Raw genomic sequence first — 20,322 nt, 5'->3', positions numbered from 1 at the left:
TGTCTCTGTGCCATGCCGTGGACAGCTTCTTGCTTGGAGCATTTTTCCACCCAGTGACCCCATCCCACGCTGACCGTCAGCAATTCGTTTCCTCTTCACAGGGAGTTGCAATGGCAGTGTAACAGGAGTGTGTTTGCTGTATGCTGAATGGGGAACAGCTGGAGACAGATGACTGTTTGGGTTATTTGCCTGTTGCCTGGACATTTTGTTTGCTTGTTTAAGCCCTGAAAAAATAGGTTTCCAGTTCTCCCGGAGGCTGGTCTGTGTTAAGCCTACATATTATGGGCTGCTCTTTGAAAACTGGTGTTTTATAACTTTGCAAATGAGTGTTGTGCTGTTTCAGTGGCAAGGCTCCATAAACAAGGTGGTCTTCTCAGAAATTTCCCTGCCAGAGAGACAGTGGGATTAGGGGAGCAGGAGCAGCCAAAACCACATACTTCTGGTCTCAGAGAAGCAGATACCCCTGAGTGTGGTCCTGGCTGGACCTCTCTCTTGAGTGGATTTAAGTGGCTGACTAAATGATAGTGCTGGCTGATGTTATGGACTGTGCTTAGAAGGATGCCACTCAGCTTTCCTCCCAATCGGCTCCTCACCTTCTCACCAGCATCACTCTGTTGCAATCATAATACTGCATTTGTAACTGCTCTGTCTATAACATTTGCACATATCCTTTGGTTCCTTACTTTTGGGTGTTTACTTTTATTCTGAGTGGCTGGACAGTCCTTCGCCCTGTGAGAAAAAGCATCTTTTTTCTCACTGCTGAGTGCAGACGTTTTGGCTGTGGAAAATGGAGTTAAATAGGAATAGGCTGGTCAGGAAACAGAGAGGGTGTTGTTGCCAGCTGATACTGGACAAGTAATATCAGGAAGAATGCAGATTTGGCCAAGGCACTCACAAGCAGTGCCATGGGTCTAGTCATACGCCTGAGTGTGCTGCAATTGTGCAGCTTCGGGCTGTGGCGGCTGCACATCCTCTCAAATCGCAGCAAAATGTCAGTCTGACACGGACACAGGACTGGAGTTGGGGGTCCACCTCCTGCTTCACAAAAATCATCCCTTTAACACCTTGCGTTCCTTTGGAATTCTCTTTATCGAGTACTGACCAGACCTGAGCCTGTTTGATTTGGCAGGCATGGACCTGGGGGACGGGGGCGGGGAAAAAAAATAACAACGCTGCTGCCGATTCATCCCTCCTTGTTTATTCCACCAGAAATAGATTTGGCAGAGCATATCAGGAATGAACTAATCAGCAGGGACTTAATTGGCGTGTTTGTTAAAAGGCAGGAACAACACGGTGAACAAATTTATGGCTGGATGGCTGGAGGGTTCAAGCAGACAGAGAGAAGCACTGCATAGTGGAAACTGTGACTAGTAAGAGAAGTTGTACAGCTGTGCCAGAGAGCCAGCGGTTGAGAGCTGACCAAAAGAGCCAGGGGCAATGATATACGGGTGTCCTTGCAGACGGAGCTGCTTTCAAGAGGGGCTCCATCACCCAGGCTTTCCTTCCCATAAGGCTCCCATGTGTGGGGGGAGATGGCTAGCTTGCAGGAGTGGGAGGGAGGGGTGGGAGAGGTACAGCTGGAGGAGGTTCCACGGAAAGACTGTGGAGACACAGAGAGCGGGGAAATGAAGAGGGACACGTCACTCATTGCAAGCTGAAATGCAGAGGGCTTAGTGAGGAGAAGAGGAGCAAGGAGGCAGAGATTTGGAAGCCTCATCACAGAAGGACTGGCCTCAAGAGCACAGGTAACTCTCGTATGCAATTCTCTGCTTTCTTTCCCAGGAATGTTTTGTTTCTTCCTCTGGAGAAGACACATCCATGCACCTTGGAAAGAGCTTGTTGGGTTGAGGGACTCTAAAGGCACTTGTGGGAAGAGCAAGAGAGGAGGGAATGTGTGCAGACTGGCACAGACTTGGAGGTTGGAGGATTGCTGCCTACATTTCCAGAGAACAAGGGTGTGCAGAGAGAAGGAAGGAGGGAGAAAGGAAGAGTGAGCAAACCCTTAGAGACAGCCAGACAAGACGAGTGCAAGGTCTGTGGGTGCCTATCCAGGGAGAGAGGGTAAACTTCTTAAGAGGGAGCACCACGCTCTAAATGAGAGCGAGATGGAGACAAGGCATATCCTGAAAAAGCAGGTACACCTGGAGAAGAGGCAGCAGGTGTATATTACCTCCTCAAAACCAACAGTACTTTACTAATGTTATGATTCACAGTAGATGTGTGCTTTGCACCTGGATGGGTGGAGTCTTTTTCCTTCTTTAGCATTATTATGCCTGCCTGCTGGCAACAGCATCACCCTAGCAGTCAGTCATCAGGGCTGTCAATCAGATCCCTTTGTTCAGCAAGATGGTCAGGCTATTGGAGGGACTCAGATGATGCTCTTTGCTTTCACACAACATCCAGGTAGAAAATGAGCAGTGTAATTCTTAATTATATGCAAAAGCACCATATATTGCCAAACTTGAAAAAGTCAAGATATTGTTATTCCTACATAACCCAAAGCTGGCTGTGCGTATGTACCAACATATAGCATTATACCCACACATGTATAAACCAAAGAATAATACATTACAATAGATTTTTAACACAGACTTCTGAAACAGGTGATATTCTAGCTGTACCACTGTGGCTGGGTTAATATTGTAGGATCCAATTTTTAAAATTGCTTTTGGCATTTTCCTTGATCTTTCCACCATTACATAATAGTACAAGCATATGCTAATGTTTATATTACTCTGATTTTTTTTTGCTTGGAGAGCTAACAAATGCCATCCGGTTTGCATGTAGAGCTTGCAAATTCTTTGATTATTCTGGACTCACAGTCTTGGCAGCTTTCTCCTCTAAAAGCTCAGAGTCTTTTCAGGATCCCAGCCTGGGAGCTTTGGCAGAACTGGCATTAATTGAGAAATTGTGTGCAACTACTATATGTTTTTTTAATGTGAAGCTGTGGCTTATAGCACCTAAACCTTCTTTGACTTTATACATAGAACATTTTAGTTGGGTGTGTGTAAGTAATATAACCTTAAAATATTCTTAAAATTCTGCATAGGTTAATAAAGATAGAGAAATTCTATTAGTCTGCAAAAATACCTTTATTATCTATTGAGATCCTTTACAAAATTGAGAATCTTAAACTTACTTTGACGTTTAAATATCCATTACCATTGGAGTGTGAGCTACGTTTTATGTATTTATGATTTACCTGAGATCAAACTCCTTGATTCATTTAAAAGTATATTTTATTTCTCTGCAAATAACCCAAAACCCAATATCACTCTTCAGCTTCAGTTTCAAAGTAGCTCAAAAGGAACTTGGGAAAATTATGAGAGGAGAACGGGTCTCAAATGAAAACCACAAAGCTAATTCACTTGCAGTCCAATATTGCAGCAAGAAATCCTTCATTTTAGGTATCGCTACAGTGATTGCTAACTCTAATAAACAAAAGCCTCCTCTGAAAGCAAGCATGGGCTTGAGCTAACACACCAGGATGCTCCTGCATGGCATCAGGAGAGTGTATGTGTTTAGAGCAGCCAGAAGTGCAGGGAAAGGTTTCAAGCCCTCTTGGTATACAAGGGGCAGGCAAGCTCTGAGTCGTAATGTGACGACTCACATGTCTGCAATGGGAACAGCGTGTTCTCCTCAGGGCTCAGGGGAGATAGGGCTCTCTGGAATGAAGCTGTGTTTGGCTCTGGGGGAGGATAAGCCCAGCAATTCAACCATCTCCTAGCAGACAGCACAACCCACGGGCAATAGTGAACTCAAGCCATGACCTGTTTTTGCTTAGTGTGTCAAAATCTGGGGCAGGTACCAGTGAAATCTCAGTGCTCTGTTGTCATTCCCCACTGTGTGAAATGGAGTATACTGGAGCAGCGAGAAACAGAAAGGGTGAATGGGAGAGGGACAGAGATGAGAGTTTAAATCCTGGCAGCACTCCTTGCTTTGGGGCAGGGATTCAGGCACAACTGCTGATCCTGGCAGGGCTGTGCTCAGGGTATTGAGCTAGCAGAGCTCTTTTATCATGTCAGAGCGAGGAATTGAGAGGTTAAAAGAAGTAAAAAAATATTGTTTAATAATGAGACAAGTATGTCTGTCTTCACTGCTTGCAGATGAAGGGACTGTCGGTGAATCACTGAGCCTACCCTGCTCCAAGGGCAGAATATGATGTAATTTTCTGACAGACAGCATGCCATATTATTGCAATTAATAGTAACAGTAACAAAGGTACTATGTTATTATTGTCATTCTCTGGACTTAGAAAAGTGCTTTCATCCGAGGATGTAAGAAAGTTTTCCCTGCTTGTCAATTTGTGTTTTACTCTGACAGTATTTTCCAGTGCGACACTGCAACAGATCTGAAGACATATTTGCAACAGGCTTGGGATCTGGTTCCTATTACAGATGACTCTGCAGATTTTTTTCTGCCAGAAACCTGGTCAGCGAATATCCATTTGCCTTCTACAATTCCACCTAAGAGAGGGAAGGTTGCTCAGTTTCTGTGTAAGTTCCTGTCTGAGATACAGGAATCTATCTCAAAGATGATTATAACCTCATGTTTACTATGATAATAAATTACAATAGGCCCTCAGGAATGCAGGGAGCAAAGCTACAAAGAAACTGGTCTGTGAGGGGACCTGCAAATAGAGCGTGTAGGTCCTGTGATTCATTTGGACACCTGATGTTTTAAAGAGTTTGAGATCAAGTAGGATGGATTTTCAGTATCAGATGTAGGTAGAATTTATCACCACCTTTCCTTTAACAAATACAGAAAGATCAAAGTATCCCAGCCCTGGGGTATTGAAACAGGTGGGAGGTAGAAAGGGTAAGGAATGGACAGTCTTTTCAGGATGTTTTAAAATGAGCTGGGAAGCCACACTGCCTCCTTGATGTAAATGATTTTCAAATCATTTACAATTAGAGACCTTGGCGTCTGGTAAGTCCTTTCCCATTGGGGAGATTAAAAAGGCATGTGAAATGCATAGTCATCAAAAGAAAGAGAAAAAAAATGGTTTAAAGGCTGGAGTATTTATCTGGAAATGCAGAGGCAGAGGAACTGTAGTGTCAATGCAAGTAGGTTCAAGAAGGTCCACGAAAACCTTTTCATTATGTGCCTCAGTGATATCATCAAACCTCTTTAGAGATCTTCATTTTGGCAGCTCTGAGTTGGAGAGAAGAAGAGGTGTATGTATGTGCAAGATAGGAAGAAGGTAATTTATTTTTTCCCTTTAAATGAATACTGCCATTAGAAGAAGAATGCTGAGTACAAAATACATCCTGACAGGTGGAAAGCAATATTTTTAAAGTAGCATGGCATTTTTCATCAGTACGGTTATATTCATACTGCTATTTTAAATATATGGAAAAATAAATGCCGTTGCTATTAAAATACACTAGTGATTGAATGTAAGAAAGGCACAAAGTAAAAGGATTTATTTAGGTACTGCTTTATCTGCTTCAGCTTCTAGTAGGTTTTGAGGTGGCTGAATTCTTCCCAGGTGGTTAGATAAGGGTTATATGACATTCAAAAAGCAATTTAATGTCCTCATATTTTGCAGTGAGGTTTTAGACTTTTGATGCATATACCTGAACAGGGGAGTAATTTCGATTTTCTGAATGTGCCTACTCCTCATATAAGCCCCTCCATCACTATGACTACAGCTGACTGAAATCATCACTAAAACCCATGCTTTTTTCTATTTGCTATGTGCAATGTGTGCATAATTGATATTTCCAGCCAGTTTCTACCAGAACAGCTGTTCATGACATTTAAAAAAAATAAAAATATCCGAGTCAACACAGAGGGACTACTTAATTAAGACAGAATAACAAATTAGCATGAGTAAGCTGTGGAGAGACTGACCTATCCTCTTACATTTAGAGATGGTACTTGTCCAGGAGGGCCTGTAGGTTAGGATTGACTTCCACTGGCTTGGGAATGATGGTAAACTCGAAAGAAGACAAGGAGCTTAAGTAAATGCTCACATCAGTTCATATACCTGTCTTGCTTACTCTGAAGATTTGCTCAGGATGAACTGACTCTCTCACACCAGGGCAAGGTGGTGAGACAGTACATGGAGGCTGGGGTTGCCTTTGAGACTCCATCACTGGGCAGCATCTCAGTTATTGCCACGGGTTAGTGGATGAGATCAAAAATAACAATTTTTTATTGTAGCCTCTATTAAATCTTTGATGAAGTGCTTCACTGGTTTGAAGCTTGCTTTCCCTAGTTGCAAAGTGGGGATGCAGTTAGTTCTGTACCTCATAGTACCTCCTCTTGACATTGATAGAACATTTATAGCTAAAAGGTGCTATCGCAACATAGAAGCATAGACTTACAGAATCACAAAATCATAGAATCACAGAATGGTTTGGGTTGGAAGGGACCTTAAAGATCATCTAGTTCCAAACCCCCTGCTGTGGGCAGGGAAACCTTCCACTAGACCAGGTTGCTCAATGCCCCATCCAACCTGGCCTTAAACACTGCCAGGGAGGGGACAGCCACAGCTTCTCTGGGCAACCTGTTCCAGTGTCTCACCACCCTCACAGTAAAGAATTTCTTCCTAATATCTAATCTAAAGCTACCCTCTTTCAGTTTAAAATCATTACCCCTCATCCTATCACTACATGCCCTTGTAAAAAGTCCCTCTCCAGCTTTCCTGTAGGCCCCCTTCAGGTTCTGGAAGGCTTCTGTAAGGTCTTCCCAGAGCCTTCTCTTCTCCAGGCTGAACAACCCCAACTCTCTCAGCCTCTCTTCATAGGAGAGGTGCTCCAGCCCACTGATCATCTTCATGGCCCTTCTCTGGAATCGCTCCAACCGGTCCATGTCTTTCTTACGTCGGGGGCCCCAGAACTGGATGCAGTACTCACAGAATCACAGAATGACATAATCAACTAGGTTGGAAGAGACCTCTGGGATCATCGAGTCCAACCTTTGATCTAACACCACTGTGTCAACTAGACCATGGCACTAAGTGCCACATCTAGTCTTTTCTTAAACACCTCCAGGGACTGTGACTCCACCACCTCCCTGGGTAGCCCATTCCAATGCCTAATAACCCTTTCTGTGAAGAAATTTTTCCTAATCTCTAACCTGAACCTCCCCTGGCGCAGCTTGAGGCTATGTCCTTTAGTCCTGTTGCTAGTTGCCTGGGAGAAGAGGCCGACCCTCACCCTGCTACAGCCTCCTTTCAGGTAGTTCAGGTGGGATCTCACAAGAGCTGAGTAGAGGAGGAGAATCACCTCCCTCAACTTGCTGGCCACGCTTCTTTTGATGCAGCCCAGGATACAGTTGGCTTTCTGGGCTGCAAGCGCACATTGCCGGTTCATGTTGAGCTTCTCATCAACCAACACCCTGAAGTCCTTCTCCTCAGGGTCGCTCTAGAAATGGCTACATAAGAAGCAAAGCTACTTTCCTAGATGCTGCCAGTTGATGAAGCATCTCTGTGCCACTCAATGGCTTGAAAAAAAAGTAATGAGGTTTGTATTTGTGAAAAAGAACAGTCCCTATGCTTTTGTAAAAGCTAGGCTGAGCAACTTCAACAACATTTTGAAGAAATACATCATCAGAGAGAAATTTGGTGTTGGGGTGACAGGTGGGAGGTAGAGAAAGAGGAAAGAGAGAAATAAAGCAGTTAGCAAGATTTTTTGTCTCCACAGAACAGGGGGAAGTCAGGATCCTACAAACAGCCATCATGGTGACTCTTCTTCTTTTCCTCTTCTTCGTCCTCTTGCCCTGCAGTAAATCCCAGGAGGACTTTCTGGACCAGCATCAGAAATGGAACTACAGAGAAGGTGGTAAGAAGTGGTGGTGGTGGGTCAGCCTGGGAGGTGTTCAGTAACTCAGAGCTGAAAATTTACCTATTTTGTCCTTGGAGTGAGACACATGGTGCTTATTCATGAGCGCTCTTTTTTGATTCCTGGGTAGCTGTTGAGATTTCTGGAGAGAAAATGGTTTTAGAAATAATCAGGTGGGGTATCCAGTGACAGCAGAATACTTGGGCATCTAAAGGCAGAGAATTACACTGTGAGGGAGAGTTACCTGCTTTTAATTTAGATCCTCCATATGTTTAATATTTGGCATTTCATTGTGACTCAGTTCAAGTGATGGGGAGTGGAACCAAAGTCAGACCACTGGCTCATATTTTCTTGTTCTGTCACATTTATTTTCCTCTCTTCCACGGATGTCCTGCTAACCTAGCTGACAAGGTCAACATAGAAGGCATTAACAGCATTACTCAAACACTTGAGAAATGGGGAAACGGGATCTTCTGGCAAATGAAGCACACCCTGCTGAACAACCCAAATGCTTTATTGCCTGAGTTCTCCAGGTAATTCCCTTCATCTGGAGGTGGGATTCTGTCCTCTCTTGGTTGTCCTTCCTTGAGTGGGATTCCTCTTCTTTACGCGGGGAGATGAATCCCACTATCTCAGTATCTGTTGTGCTAGCAGCTCTAATTACCCTAGTAAACTGAATATTCTGCTGACTATTTATTGTGAAATATTCCTAATTGCCATGACTGTATTATAATAATTGTCCTAAAGAAAATGTAGGCTGTCCTCAGCGCCTCACTCCTGTGAGAACATGCTGTAAAAATGAATCGTGCTACAAATCCACACATGGACTTGGCCACAGGGCAGGGAGAAGAAGCTGATTTGGCCTGTGATGTTTTTTGTTTCAGTCTCTGTAACACCCAGATCTGAGAAAGTTATTCACTAGTCCATGTTCTTATATTTCGCCCTTTGCACTGCAGGAAATATTAATGATTGGGCACACTCACAAAATTTACTTCCATCTCATATTTCCAGAAATAGAGTGGGAAAGGCAATGAAAAAGAGAGAGGAGAAGGGAATACTGGGAATTACTAGAAACTTAATAAACTTAAATCAGAATTGTTCATAAAGCAAGTGGCCCTCTTCCATAACTCAGCTTTCTCTTTAGGAAAAAGAAAAAAAAATCTGTCTGCAACTGCTAGGCATTGAACCAGTTGAGGAGGAAAGGCTAGAAGAATAAAATGCCACTAGTCAGAAGGTCACACAATATCTGTACAAATTAGGGTTTCAGGAGGATATAGTTGATAGATTATGTGTTGGCCTTTGGCATCAAGTGGATTTCTCCCTGGCTGCACTGTGGCTGTTGTTAATAGCACAGAATTCATCATAACTTTCACACTGCCAGTGCTGAAATTCATTGGTGCCTAAGGTTATCAGGGCCGATATTAAGTCATGTATTTGGAAAGCTCTAACTTTCCAGGGAGATGTAATGAGACTATTCATAGAATCATAGAATGGTTGGCGTTGGAAGAGACCTTAAAGATCATCTAGTTCCAACCCCCCTGCCATGGGCAGGGACACCTTTCCACTAGAACAGGTTGCTCAAAGCCCCATCCAACCTGGCTTTAAACACTGCCAGGGAAGGGGCAGCCACAACTTCTCTGGGCAACCTGTTCCAGTGTCTCACCACCCTCATAGTGAAGAATTTCTTCCTAATATCTAATCTAAATCTACCCTCTTTCAGTTTAAAACCATTACCCCTTGTCCTATCACTACAAGCCTTCATAAAAAATCCCTCTCCAGCTTTCACTTCAACATATTTCCTGCATAGGGCTTTGAATTAAGAGTCTGCTGGTAAGGACACAGACTGGTCCATTAAAAGTGTTAAGGACTGACAGTAAGCTATGGCAATCACTGGCCCAACCTCCATGTCTGCTCCTGGTTAACAGCGAGGCTAATTAATACTAATTAATATCAAGTAAGATTAGAATGATCATCAGAGCTTTGTAACACCCAAAGGAAGACTGAGAGGATGCCCTCCAAGGGAAGGGTCAGGGTTACCCCCAAGCATGCTGGTGCATCAGTGCAGCCCTCACCTTGCCAAATCCTGACATAAAACCTGCCTCTTCCCCTCCCTCAGCTCAGGCAGAGGCACAGCCTGGAGCAACTAGGGGGCTGTGCAATCACAGCTGCTCCATGGCATGCAGCAGCCTGCCCTTTATCAGGAAGTCCTCACAGGTAATCCCACGTATTGCTGCTCTCTTCTCTACCCTTGCTGATTCCAGCCATGAAGGATGGTTTTCATCTCTGCCCTTAAAGCAGGAGTGCTGTGAAGTGCTTCTGGTACCTCATAAACCAGCTGCCATTCTGCAACGAGCCAGCTGCACGTTGGTGACAATGGAAAGAGTGTGTCACCTATGTTGGTCCTGAACCTCATGGTTTCCTGGGCTCAGACGGGGGCATCTCAGATGAATTCCCACCACCCAAGGGGCAGGGTGGTTTTGGAAGCATCTTTTAATGGTTGCTTGCAACTCTTTCATCGTGAAGGCCCTTCCCCTCCAAGAAACACAAGGCCATGGGAAAGTAATGTTGCACGCTCAGGAACACTCCCCACACTGACTTACTCTCCTGTATTACTCTCTCTGTAGTCTCCGCCCTGTCTCTGCGGCTGTCGATAATCTTGTGAGGGAAGTCCAGTCGATGAGGAAGAGGCTAGAAGAACTGAACGAACGCCTCAACGTCATCAGCAAAACTGTCCTTCCCATCCGAATGAATGCTCTGCAGAGCCAGAGGCGTGGAAATACTCAGCTGTGGAGACTTCCAATCCATAGGAGAAGGTTGTATGCTCGCAGGAGACCTCAGAGGAATTAATTCTATACCAGAAAAAAAAAAAAGGGAATTTTTTTTTTTAATCTGCTTAAGTCTTTCTCAGTGGGACACAGCTAGAGAGAATGAAGTAAAGCACATACAAGCCAGCTGGACTAAGGAGACCCGAACTTCTGCATTTTGTTGCTGCCTTTCAAACCTAGGTCAGCAGGTGAAATCTGACCCAGTTCTTCAATGATAGCTGTTTTGTGTCCCAAGCAGAATGAGTTGACAAGCTCAGTCTCCTTGAGTGTGAATACCTTCAGGCTATACAGTCATTCTTTCTGCTTACCAGAGGAAGCTGGTGCTATAAAGATCAGGTGAATTTCTTTCTCTGTCCTATTTTTACACCACTCCATCTGAAACAGCTGGGGAATTTGATCTTCAAAAGCACTGAATGCCTGATGAATGCAGAAAGATAGATTAGTGCTTGGCACTTCCAGCTGGGCGGGGAGGGGGAGAAGAAGCTATGTTTTAACCTGTTAACAACCTTAACCTGTTCTCCATCAGTGCAAAGAATGCCCTATTCACATGTTCAGAGGGTGGGTAGGGTTGGATAACCTTGGTCTGTGCATCATGTTTCAAGACTGAAGATGTGTCAGATTCTAGGGACCAAATCTGAACATCTATCTTCTGCAAAGAGATTTTTTTTAGCTACCTGGAACTGGGCACTCAAAACCTTATTATTCAGATATGTTCAGAATTTCCAGCACTCACATTGACTTCTGCCGAGACCCTTGGAAACCAGGGGATGTTTTGTCAAAACTATTTAGATACCTAATGGCATAGACAGGTATTTAGAAGAATTTTCCAAAGTAACTTATGAGACAGTTCAGTCCCCAAATTCACAAATAATTCAATTCGTGTCTAATTTGCAGAGTATCATCTCCACCCGCAAGCACAAATCTCCAGACATTTCCCAACATCCTTTAGCACAATTCAGATCCGTAGAAAAAGTACCTCAAGGACTTCGGTGCCTCAGGTAGCACCCAGAATACCCTGCCTCTAGCTTGTCTCTGCCTGTGGCTTCCAGACAATAAAACTGGTGATAAAAACCAGTGCAGAAATCAAATTATTCACTGAACAGAGGATAGAGTGGGCTTGCCCTTCAGGTCTCTAAAGGTAAATCCAACACAGAGATTCCCATCCAGTGCTGGCAGCCAACTGCATCCCTGAAATCTGTTGAAACATAGGCAGGAGAGTCAGAAAGGAAAATAAACTTTTTATTTAAAGATCTGGATGAAGCAATTTATGAGAACAAAAATAAAGAACGGATTATGGCTAAATGGTTGTGGAGGAGGCTGGCATGACAATTGTTTTCCAAACACTCTCCAGTCATAAACAGTGCAGATGCAGACTAGCTAATTTAAGGATTCCCAAGGCCTGAGTTTATGGAAAGAAATTCAGTGACACTACAATAACCTCCAGAGAGAAAGAGGAAAAACTAGTTTCATATGAAATCTTCCAAAACAAACCAGAAGTAGTAACACAGTCAGCATTTTGGCTGGGACCTGGGAGTTAGTGGGGCAGGTATGAGGAGTGTATGAGACAATCTGATAAATATTTTCAAGATGTAAATTATCTGAGTTCAGGTTTTCAGAAAATAACAAAACTCTAACTTGGAAGGTCTCTTCTTGGCTTTTGTTTGGGAATTTGGAATGCTGCTTAGCTAGACAAGGCAAAAATCAAGCCTGTGAAAAGGCTGATGAAAAGATACAGTTGTGCCTTTGGTGAAGTTGTCATAATTTCTCAGGAAATGTAGAGTATTTTGATCCCAGAATATATTTACCTAAACTACAAGGAAAAACACGAGGGAAAGGCCCCCTCCTTGTTATTCTGCATTCAGAGCTACTAGGCTGTGCTGTAGCATAAGCTGCATGATTGCACAGGCTGCTGGTCCCTCCAAGGGATGCTTTATACACTTTGCTTGGGGCTATAGGGACTGCTGGTCACTTTGGCCTATCTAGAGGAAGAATACATCATAAATGTCTGCTTTCATGTTCATATTTTAGACATGAGCATTTTATCAGGCAACTTGAAGTTGTATAAAATCCAACGTGAAACAGAAAGTTGAGACTTCTGGCTTAGGGAAGTCCCTCAGTCACAGGTGGCTGAGGTGGGAGGCCAGACCAGATCACTGCATGCTTTTACTTTTTACCTAGATGTCCACCACCAGCTTCTGCCAGAGAGAGAGGGCTGGGCAAGATGGACCTCTGGTCTGACCCAGTCCTTGTATTCCTATACAGATATGTGCAAGTTGGTATTTTTGACAAAACTCCTCAGCTCAATGGAGAAATTCAGAGTTTGTTTTAAAAGAGAACAAATATGCAGCACACAACGTATATTACATTTGTCCAATTTCTTGCATAATGAATAAAACAAATTATATAAATGGTTAATAAATGACTAGGTCTGTGGCCTTGTCACCACTGATAGCAGCCCCTGTCATTCACTCTGTGAAAGTCCATGTCAGGCCTCAGCCCTGTTCCCTGACCTGAACATGGCCTGTTTGATCAGATTACCATGGCCAGCTGCTTTAACTTCTTTGCTTTTGCACCACTCTCTCTCTCTAGATTGAAATGCTTTAATGTCACATTTCTTTTATCATTTTCTTTTTTGCTCTTTAAGAGTATAGGAAAGTTATGCATCAGCCTGCTTCCATGCCACTCACCTTCTGTCTGAGGAGGCTGAAGTCCAGCTGAAGTCCAATCTGCCTGGGGAGGCTGGTCTGATCCATGGCTCCCCCAGGGACTGGCCTTTAATTCCTGCCTCAGCTACCGACTTCTTAAACAACCCAGGGCGAGCCACTTTCTTTACCTGGCACTTGTCCTTTGACACGGCTTATAGAACTAAAACCCACTTGTGATCATGAATGACCCAAGTCCTCCATGCACATGAATATATCCAGCTATAAAAGGCCACATCTAAGCCCCGTGTTGTGTTCATTTCCATGTATTGCTGGGAAAGGACCTGGCTGGAGTTTCAAAGAGTTGACAGTTGGGCTGTGAACGCATGCGGAGGGAGAGCAAATATCGCAATCGGCTTCTAAGACCTACCCCTTACTTAAAGCTTACAACATCCAGAGAGACAGAGCACTGCCTCAAATTCACTGTCTTAAAAACAACAACTGCGATTCCCTTTAGTTCCGTTTATTTAAAAATAATAATAATAAACGTTATGATTTTGCAGTTTCAGGAGAGCTGTGCCCCCCTCGCTATACATTACACACTTTTGTCAGTACTTCCCCTTCCTCGTATTTTATTTCCTCCAGATTTCCTCTCTCCCCCCGATGAATACCACATGCTCCCGCATTTTATTACACTTATTATTCACACTTTTCAGCGTCCTCCGTTACTTCACCCCCGGGGCCGCCGCCTTCCCGCTCCCACCGCCCGCCGCGGCCCGACCTCCCTCCAGGTCCCACCGACCCCGGCTGACCCGGCCCCGCCCCACCCCGCCGCGGCGCAGGCGGCCCTTGGGCGCCCCCTGGAGGCGGTGCGCCGCGCTGCAGGCGGAGGGGCTCCCGCCGGGCCCTCCCACTTCGCCCGAGCCGAGCCGAGCGGGGCCGATCTGAGCCGAGCGGGGCCGAGCCGAGCAGCACCATGCTGGGCATGATCAAGAACTCCCTGCTGAGCACGGTGGAGGCATGGCCTTACCGGGTGCTGAGCAAGGGGGAGAAGGTAGGTGGCGAGGCGGGCGGCCGGGCTCTGTTTCCCCGGGGGGTTTCTGCGCCAGCCGGGTCGGATAAGGCGCTGCGAGGGAGAGCGGGTGTCCTGCGGGAGCGCTGGACACCGGGTGGGTGGCCGCTTCTCCATCCCCATCTCCTTCCCAGGAGCAGCTCAGCTACGAGGAGAGGGCGTGCGAGGGCGGGCGTTTCGCAGCGGTGGAGGTGGCAGGGAAGCCCTTCGACGAAGCCTCGAAGGAGGGGGCGCTCAAGCTCCTCAAGTATGTCGGAGGAACCAACGACAAGGGTGAGAGGTGCTCCCAGCCCCGTGGGGCTTAGTGGATGTTTGTAGTTGACTGCCGCTAGCAGAGGCTCTGTGAAAGTCGGATGGATGGAGGCGATGGCACTGTGGGCCTGCCTGACTTGTGGTTCCTGGCACCGAGGGTTTGTGATGGGGATGGCCCCTCACTGGGAAAAATAAAATTGCTGCAGGTCAAAGTGTGCCCAGCCAAGTCATGCTATGAGTCCACTCCTAACCCATCCGTGTTTCAGGGTAAAAATCTCAAAAAGGGTTTGTTTAAGCAGGAATGGGTTACCTGGCAGCTGGGATAGTGTAAGGACAGGCAACACGTATGCTTACCACAGCTCCCTGGGTGAGCAGTAGCTGATGAGATCCAGGGTAACTGGGGCGCTTTGGTTCTGTGATGTGCCCTTGTAGGCAGTGAAATAACTTTTATGACCTTGATATCTTATCATATACTGTGGCTATTTTTATTCATGAAAGGGTAATGAACAATGAGCTTGTTTTTTAATGGTTCCTCGTAATGTTTTATAGTGGTACTTCCAGGTGATTGCTTCTCATTCTCAACCTACTGAAGTATGTGCATCGGTAATTATCCATAGCAGGAGGAGAAGACCACAGGGTAGTTCTGAAGCGTGTACATTTTCTCTCACACCTTTCCCAGGCATCTGGTGGAGGGAGTTGTATAGTCCATATGGGCATAGGAGCTGGATGCAGAGGGAAATGGCATTTAGAGCAGCATGTTTTGGAAAGGTGATGATCACTGTTGCTGTAGGAGAAGGGGTACCTTCTATAACATGGCACAGAGAAGGTATGGTATAAAAGCATACAAATAAATGAGAAAGATGGCTTGATCTCAGCTGATTCTGTGGCTGCCTGATCCTGAGGGTTAGAGTTTCCCTACTGCTGAAAGAAGGGGGAAGAAAAATGTACTTCAGTGCCATGTGGTACCTCTCAGCAGTAATGAGCAGAAAAGAAGTGTGCTGTTCCTTGAGTGGTAGACAGCACAGGCAGTCCTGCTGAAACCCAGAACAACTCTGAGTTTTGGGGCATTGGACTTGTAGGATGCCTGGAAGCATTTGGAAGGGTTTAGGAGAAAACTTCTGTCATCTCATCGCTAAGTGCGGGTGATAACGATTTAAATACGGAGGTAGATCTAAATGTGCCACTGACCCAGAACAATAGGCCCTGTTGTGTTAGAGATCATTTGTCAGAAGAACAGAGTGTCTCAGGGGCATGAGATACATAGCTGAGAGCCACAAAACCAGGACTATTAATGAAAAGCCATTCAGAGATCACCTGGGGCCCTCATCTGCCAGGGTCCCTGTGTAGTCAGTGGAGAGAGAGGTTTGGCCCAAGCAGACAACTAATGTGGCTTTTCTGCTTTACCCACTCTCTCGACTGACAATGCAAGGAGTTCAGGATGAGGAGCCTTCCTAAATTAAAATTAGCTTTTGTGAATCCTGTTAATGCTGTGAGTTCTTGCGAATCTAGACTTCTTTAGTAATTTCTGTGTGTCTCTTTCAGGGGTTGGAATGGGCATGACTGCTCCTGTCTCCATCACTGCTTTTCCTGCTGAAGATGGGTCCTTACAGCAGAAAGTGAAGGTCTCTCTGCGGATCCCAAGCCAATTTCAAGACAACCCTCCTTGTCCTAGCGATGAAAGCATTAAGATTGAAGAGAGACAGGGGATGACCATTTATTCCACGTAAGGAGCGCATCTTAGGATTTCCAGTCCCCAGTGCTCAGGTCTCTAGCATGCTCTGAAGAGCAGTGCTGGTTTTACCAGGTGACTTGCTGGACAAGGGGTGCATGTGGTAGAAGGAGATGGAGGGGTCTTTCTAGACTGAAGGCAGGTGTTTTATGGTGTTTCTTATCATTGGTCACGCTGCACCCATTTGGAATATGGAGGTTTTTTTACTGGGAAAACAAGTGCAGAGGTTAGCCCTGAAAGGCTTTTTGTTTCACCTGGGGAGGTGAAGAGCACGGGAGGGTGAATATGGAAGTACTAATCTCTGAAAACCATTGTTTCCCCCACTTACTGGGATCAAGATAGTTAGTCATTAAGAATGTCCTTTGGTGGAGTTTGCATCAAACTACAGGTGTCAGCTGAAGCCTCATTTAGATGGATTCATGCCAGAGTCCATCGTAGAAACAGGCAGCCATTGCATTGCTTCAAATTGCTTTGAATGTCTTCAGCTGTTGACTGACAAGCTCGAGTGAAACTAGCATCACAATATGAGTAAGCTCTTCACCCTGTTTCTAGCCACTTGGGTGTTCCCCTGCCTCCTTGCCTGAACTATTTTGGCCGACTCTGAACTGTCTGGCTCCTCCCTGCCTGTGACTGCTGCCTGGCCTTTGCTACGGGCGTGAGCCACTTCTGCAAGAACAGGCTGTTTCATCTTGAACTTTGGCCCTGAGGCAGGGCAGTGAGGTGCAGGCTGATGTGGAAACAGTTCCTGTTGGTGGGAGGTCAACATAAAATGGACCAATTCCAGCCCACCGCTTTTAAATAGTATTGTGGACTGTAATTGCTGACATCTCTGTTCCCACCCCCCTTTTTCCTTGGGCTAGCTAGAGTTTCGCTTCCCTTCATGATCTGGCTCCCAGCAGATGCTTGTGCACACCACCATGAACATGGTTGTTGACAGCATTGGTGTAAGGACTGAGGGCTGAGCAGACTTGGAGATAACTTCGTAGTCTAGGAAGCTATTCCTCTGATATGGCATTGGTTCAAAGGGCAGGGCCATTCTGTTGACTGATACATGTGGGTCTGTTTGGTGTCTGCCAACGGCCGACTGCACCCTGGCTGTGTAACCCTTGACACTTAATCTATCACAAAGTGTGCTGGTTCACAAAGAACAGTGCCTGCACAAGTGCATGTTGGCAGGACCTGGATCAAAATGCATGGATAAATATATTGTGGCTATATATTGTTCTCCCTCTCTTCCTTTCTGTTCTCTGCCAGGACTGCTCAGCATCTCTGTGTTTGGTTTCTTCGCAGGCAGTTTGGTGGCTATGCCAAAGAGGTGGATTACGTGAACTATGCTGCCAAGCTGAAGTCTGCTCTGGGGAGTGAAGCTGCATACCACAAGGATTTCTACTTGTGCAATGGTTACGACCCCCCTATGAAGCCTTATGGGCGACGCAATGAGGTCTGGTTTGTGAAAGAGTGAGCATCTGGCTCCCAGTGGTGCTGGCTTGCACTGATAACCTCCCCACGCTATGTCCCTGTCCTTTTCAAAATAAACTAACAATTTGTCAGAGGCAGAAGACTATCTTTTCCTCCCTCCACACCTATGCTTTGGTCTTTTATGGACCAACCATTTTAGAAGAACACTGCAGAGCCCCGTGATGATCCTGCTCCTTCGTTCCGGACCAAGTCCTCAACCACACAGACTCTCATGATCTCTCGGTGGCTTGCTTTTATCTCCCTCTTGCTCCCAGAGATCGATGCTGAGACAGCCAAAAGCACTTAATTAGCAAGACTGGTGCCTGACAGGAGTCACGTCCAAGTGCTCGCAGACTTAATAGTCTCGCCTGAGGCGGGCAGGGGAACATGACAAAAGTGCATACAGGGACTTTTTTATCTTCTTGAGCTTGCTGCAGCTGTAAAAAGCTGCTTTTATCTGTGCTGTTCCCAAAGCAGTCTAAAGGGACATGGGCATCGCTACCAACACAGCACAGTGAAAATAAGCATCCTTTACATTGTCTCATAGCGTGCAGGAGAGCAACGCCTCTGTTGTCTGACTGAGAAATGTCATTTAGAGGAACATCAAAGTTTCTGTTTGTAGCTGTCCTGTTTGTGGTGGGACATTTTGGGGTGTGTTATGTCCTGGTCTCAACTATCAGCTGGACAATGTGATGTGGAGACCCCAAGATTATTTCATCACCTTCCTGTTACTTGTGTATAAGATTTCTTTAAAACTAGTCTACACAAGGGCCAAAGCCGAAATGTGTGTGGTAATCTAATTGAATTAAAAAAATACAGACTGCAAAAAAAGCAAGCTCCTATTACTTGTGATCTGAGGGTGCATTTGAAGAGTAGTGAGCATCTAGTGGAAATACCATGCATGCAGATCTTTAAAAAACCTCTCAAATGGTGTTAATTTCTGAAGGGCTACTCAGAGCAGCTGTCTTTAAAGAAAGAGGAAAACGTGGCTGTTCTTTAAAATGGGGATTTACGTCAAATAATGAGTAGCCTTTTGGAAACTTCAAATACAACAGTAAGGGTGGGTGTTGTTTTAGGAAGACCGGCAGTGTTTAACTGTTAGGCATCAAACCAGCATTTTAGCTGTTGGCTCTGCCAGGGAGGCAGCAGGATGCCTGTAGTGGGAACACACTCGCACACCATGCTGCTGTGGGTGCCTGTGTAATTCTGTTACCTCCACTAAAAGAAGTGTGCTCCTCTGGTGCTTAAGTGCCTAAAAATTCAGGCAATTTCCAAAAGCCATTTTCCCTCTGGAGCTGAAAGAGACAGTTGTCAGATGGCATCTCAGGTTCTGGCTGGTCAAGCTGTTTGACATGTGCCTGCTTTCCGAGAACAAATCTCAGCAGTAAAAGGAGAAAACCTGAGGTTCTGATGTGCTTGCTTTTCCTCTCTTGCTGAGCCATGTAGGAGCTATGCTGTGGACCTCATGAGAGAGTTTCAGTCACCTGTGTGCAAAAGCAGCTGGTCAGGATGGGTAACAAGACCAGATACCATTTAATTTTCAGAAAAACAAGGGAAGAGCTTTGGCTGCAGTTAGTGATTGCAGTGCAGTGGAGGAGGAATCAAAAGGGAAATTAAGGCCGACAAAGAGGCTTTTGGAGTTTTGTAAGGAGCAAAGGCCGTTCTAGGGCCATCCCTGAATCCGAAGGTACCTATTCATGTCCCAAACTATTTTTACTTGTGGGGTGAGGAATGGAGAGGCACAGTGCTGCCTGGTTTATGCATTCCTGGGTTCATTTTGGAACTTGTGTGTAGACTGTGGATAGAGTCCTTTCTGGCTACCAGTGATGAATGTCCTGCAATGATCAAAATCCTGAAATTTCTCAAAATATATCCTGTGAAATCTCGGATGTTAGGAAGACCAATAATAAACCTGGTATGGCAGAGCTGCACATCTCAGCAGCATTGTTTTTTTCATAACATGCATACACTCTTTCTGAACGGAGAGCGAGAGCTTCTGATCTAACAGAGAGGGTAATCACATCTGTAGGCACTGCCTCTGCAGCCCTGGCCTTTTGCATGCAGTAGGCAGGGTACAGTTTCATAAACAGTGTTAACTGATATCAAAAGCTTATGCAAACCGAATTGCCTTTTCTGTACAAGCAAAGATGCCTGTGTTCTGTCTGCATTTTCTAGAGTTTTTAAATAAATAAATAAGTAATACTGCAATTTACAATTCTTGTGCTGATCATTGATGTTGTGAGCTCAGTGGGAGTTGTTGATTTGAAAGACTTTAGGTTGCCGGTTTGTCTTTCTGTTTGGGGTACTAATCGTGTCACAGCATCTATAAATAGTCATAATGCTTTTTCCAATAAATTGCTATTTTAGATATCCTGGTGTGGCCCTGCGTTATCTGACTGTGTGAGATGGGAGCTGATGGAGTAATTTCCTTTTTCATTTCTTTTAGCCACTTTGACCGATGTATGTGCGTTAATGTAGAAATTAGCAGGCCCGCTCACCTGAGGAAAATTGTGAGTTCACTTGTGTATTCCTGTGTGTGGGTTCACAGACAGTG

The 20,322-nt window shown here is 45.2% G+C and overlaps 1 protein-coding gene and 1 long non-coding RNA gene across 2 annotated transcripts; both read left to right on the top strand.

Annotated features, from left to right (window-relative positions):
* Positions 1–1,596: 1,596 nt before the first annotated feature.
* LOC137663944 (uncharacterized) lies at positions 1,597–13,172 on the top strand. Its single transcript, XR_011048237.1, has 4 exons — positions 1,597–1,745; positions 7,653–7,790; positions 8,194–8,323; positions 10,415–13,172. It is a non-coding gene; the product is annotated as an uncharacterized lncRNA (long non-coding RNA).
* Positions 13,173–14,201: 1,029 nt separating this feature from the next.
* Positions 14,202–19,976, top strand: HEBP1 (heme binding protein 1). Its single transcript, XM_068401651.1, has 4 exons — positions 14,202–14,311; positions 14,464–14,602; positions 16,124–16,304; positions 17,601–19,976. The coding sequence occupies exons 1-4, from the start codon at positions 14,234–14,236 to the stop codon at positions 17,770–17,772; spliced, it is 570 nt and encodes a 189-aa protein (XP_068257752.1). The 5' UTR covers positions 14,202–14,233; the 3' UTR covers positions 17,773–19,976.
* The last annotated feature ends 346 nt before the right edge of the window (positions 19,977–20,322 follow it).

Source organism: Nyctibius grandis, chromosome 5 (genome assembly GCF_013368605.1).
Source record: "Nyctibius grandis isolate bNycGra1 chromosome 5, bNycGra1.pri, whole genome shotgun sequence".
Classification (NCBI taxonomy): Eukaryota; Metazoa; Chordata; class Aves; order Nyctibiiformes; family Nyctibiidae; genus Nyctibius; species Nyctibius grandis.
Note: the sequence above shows the minus strand (reverse complement) of the source record. Positions and strands in the feature narration are given on the sequence as shown.

Bases quoted from the DNA above. Each gene is read 5' to 3' on its own strand.
- HEBP1 (XM_068401651.1), top strand. From the start codon at position 14,234: ATGCTGGGCATGATCAAGAACTCCCTGCTGAGCACGGTGGAGGCATGG. The intron at 14,312-14,463 runs GTAGGTGGCGAG...TCTCCTTCCCAG, and splicing joins TGCTGAGCAAGGGGGAGAAG to GAGCAGCTCAGCTACGAGGA. The intron at 14,603-16,123 runs GTGAGAGGTGCT...TGTCTCTTTCAG, and splicing joins CGGAGGAACCAACGACAAGG to GGGTTGGAATGGGCATGACT.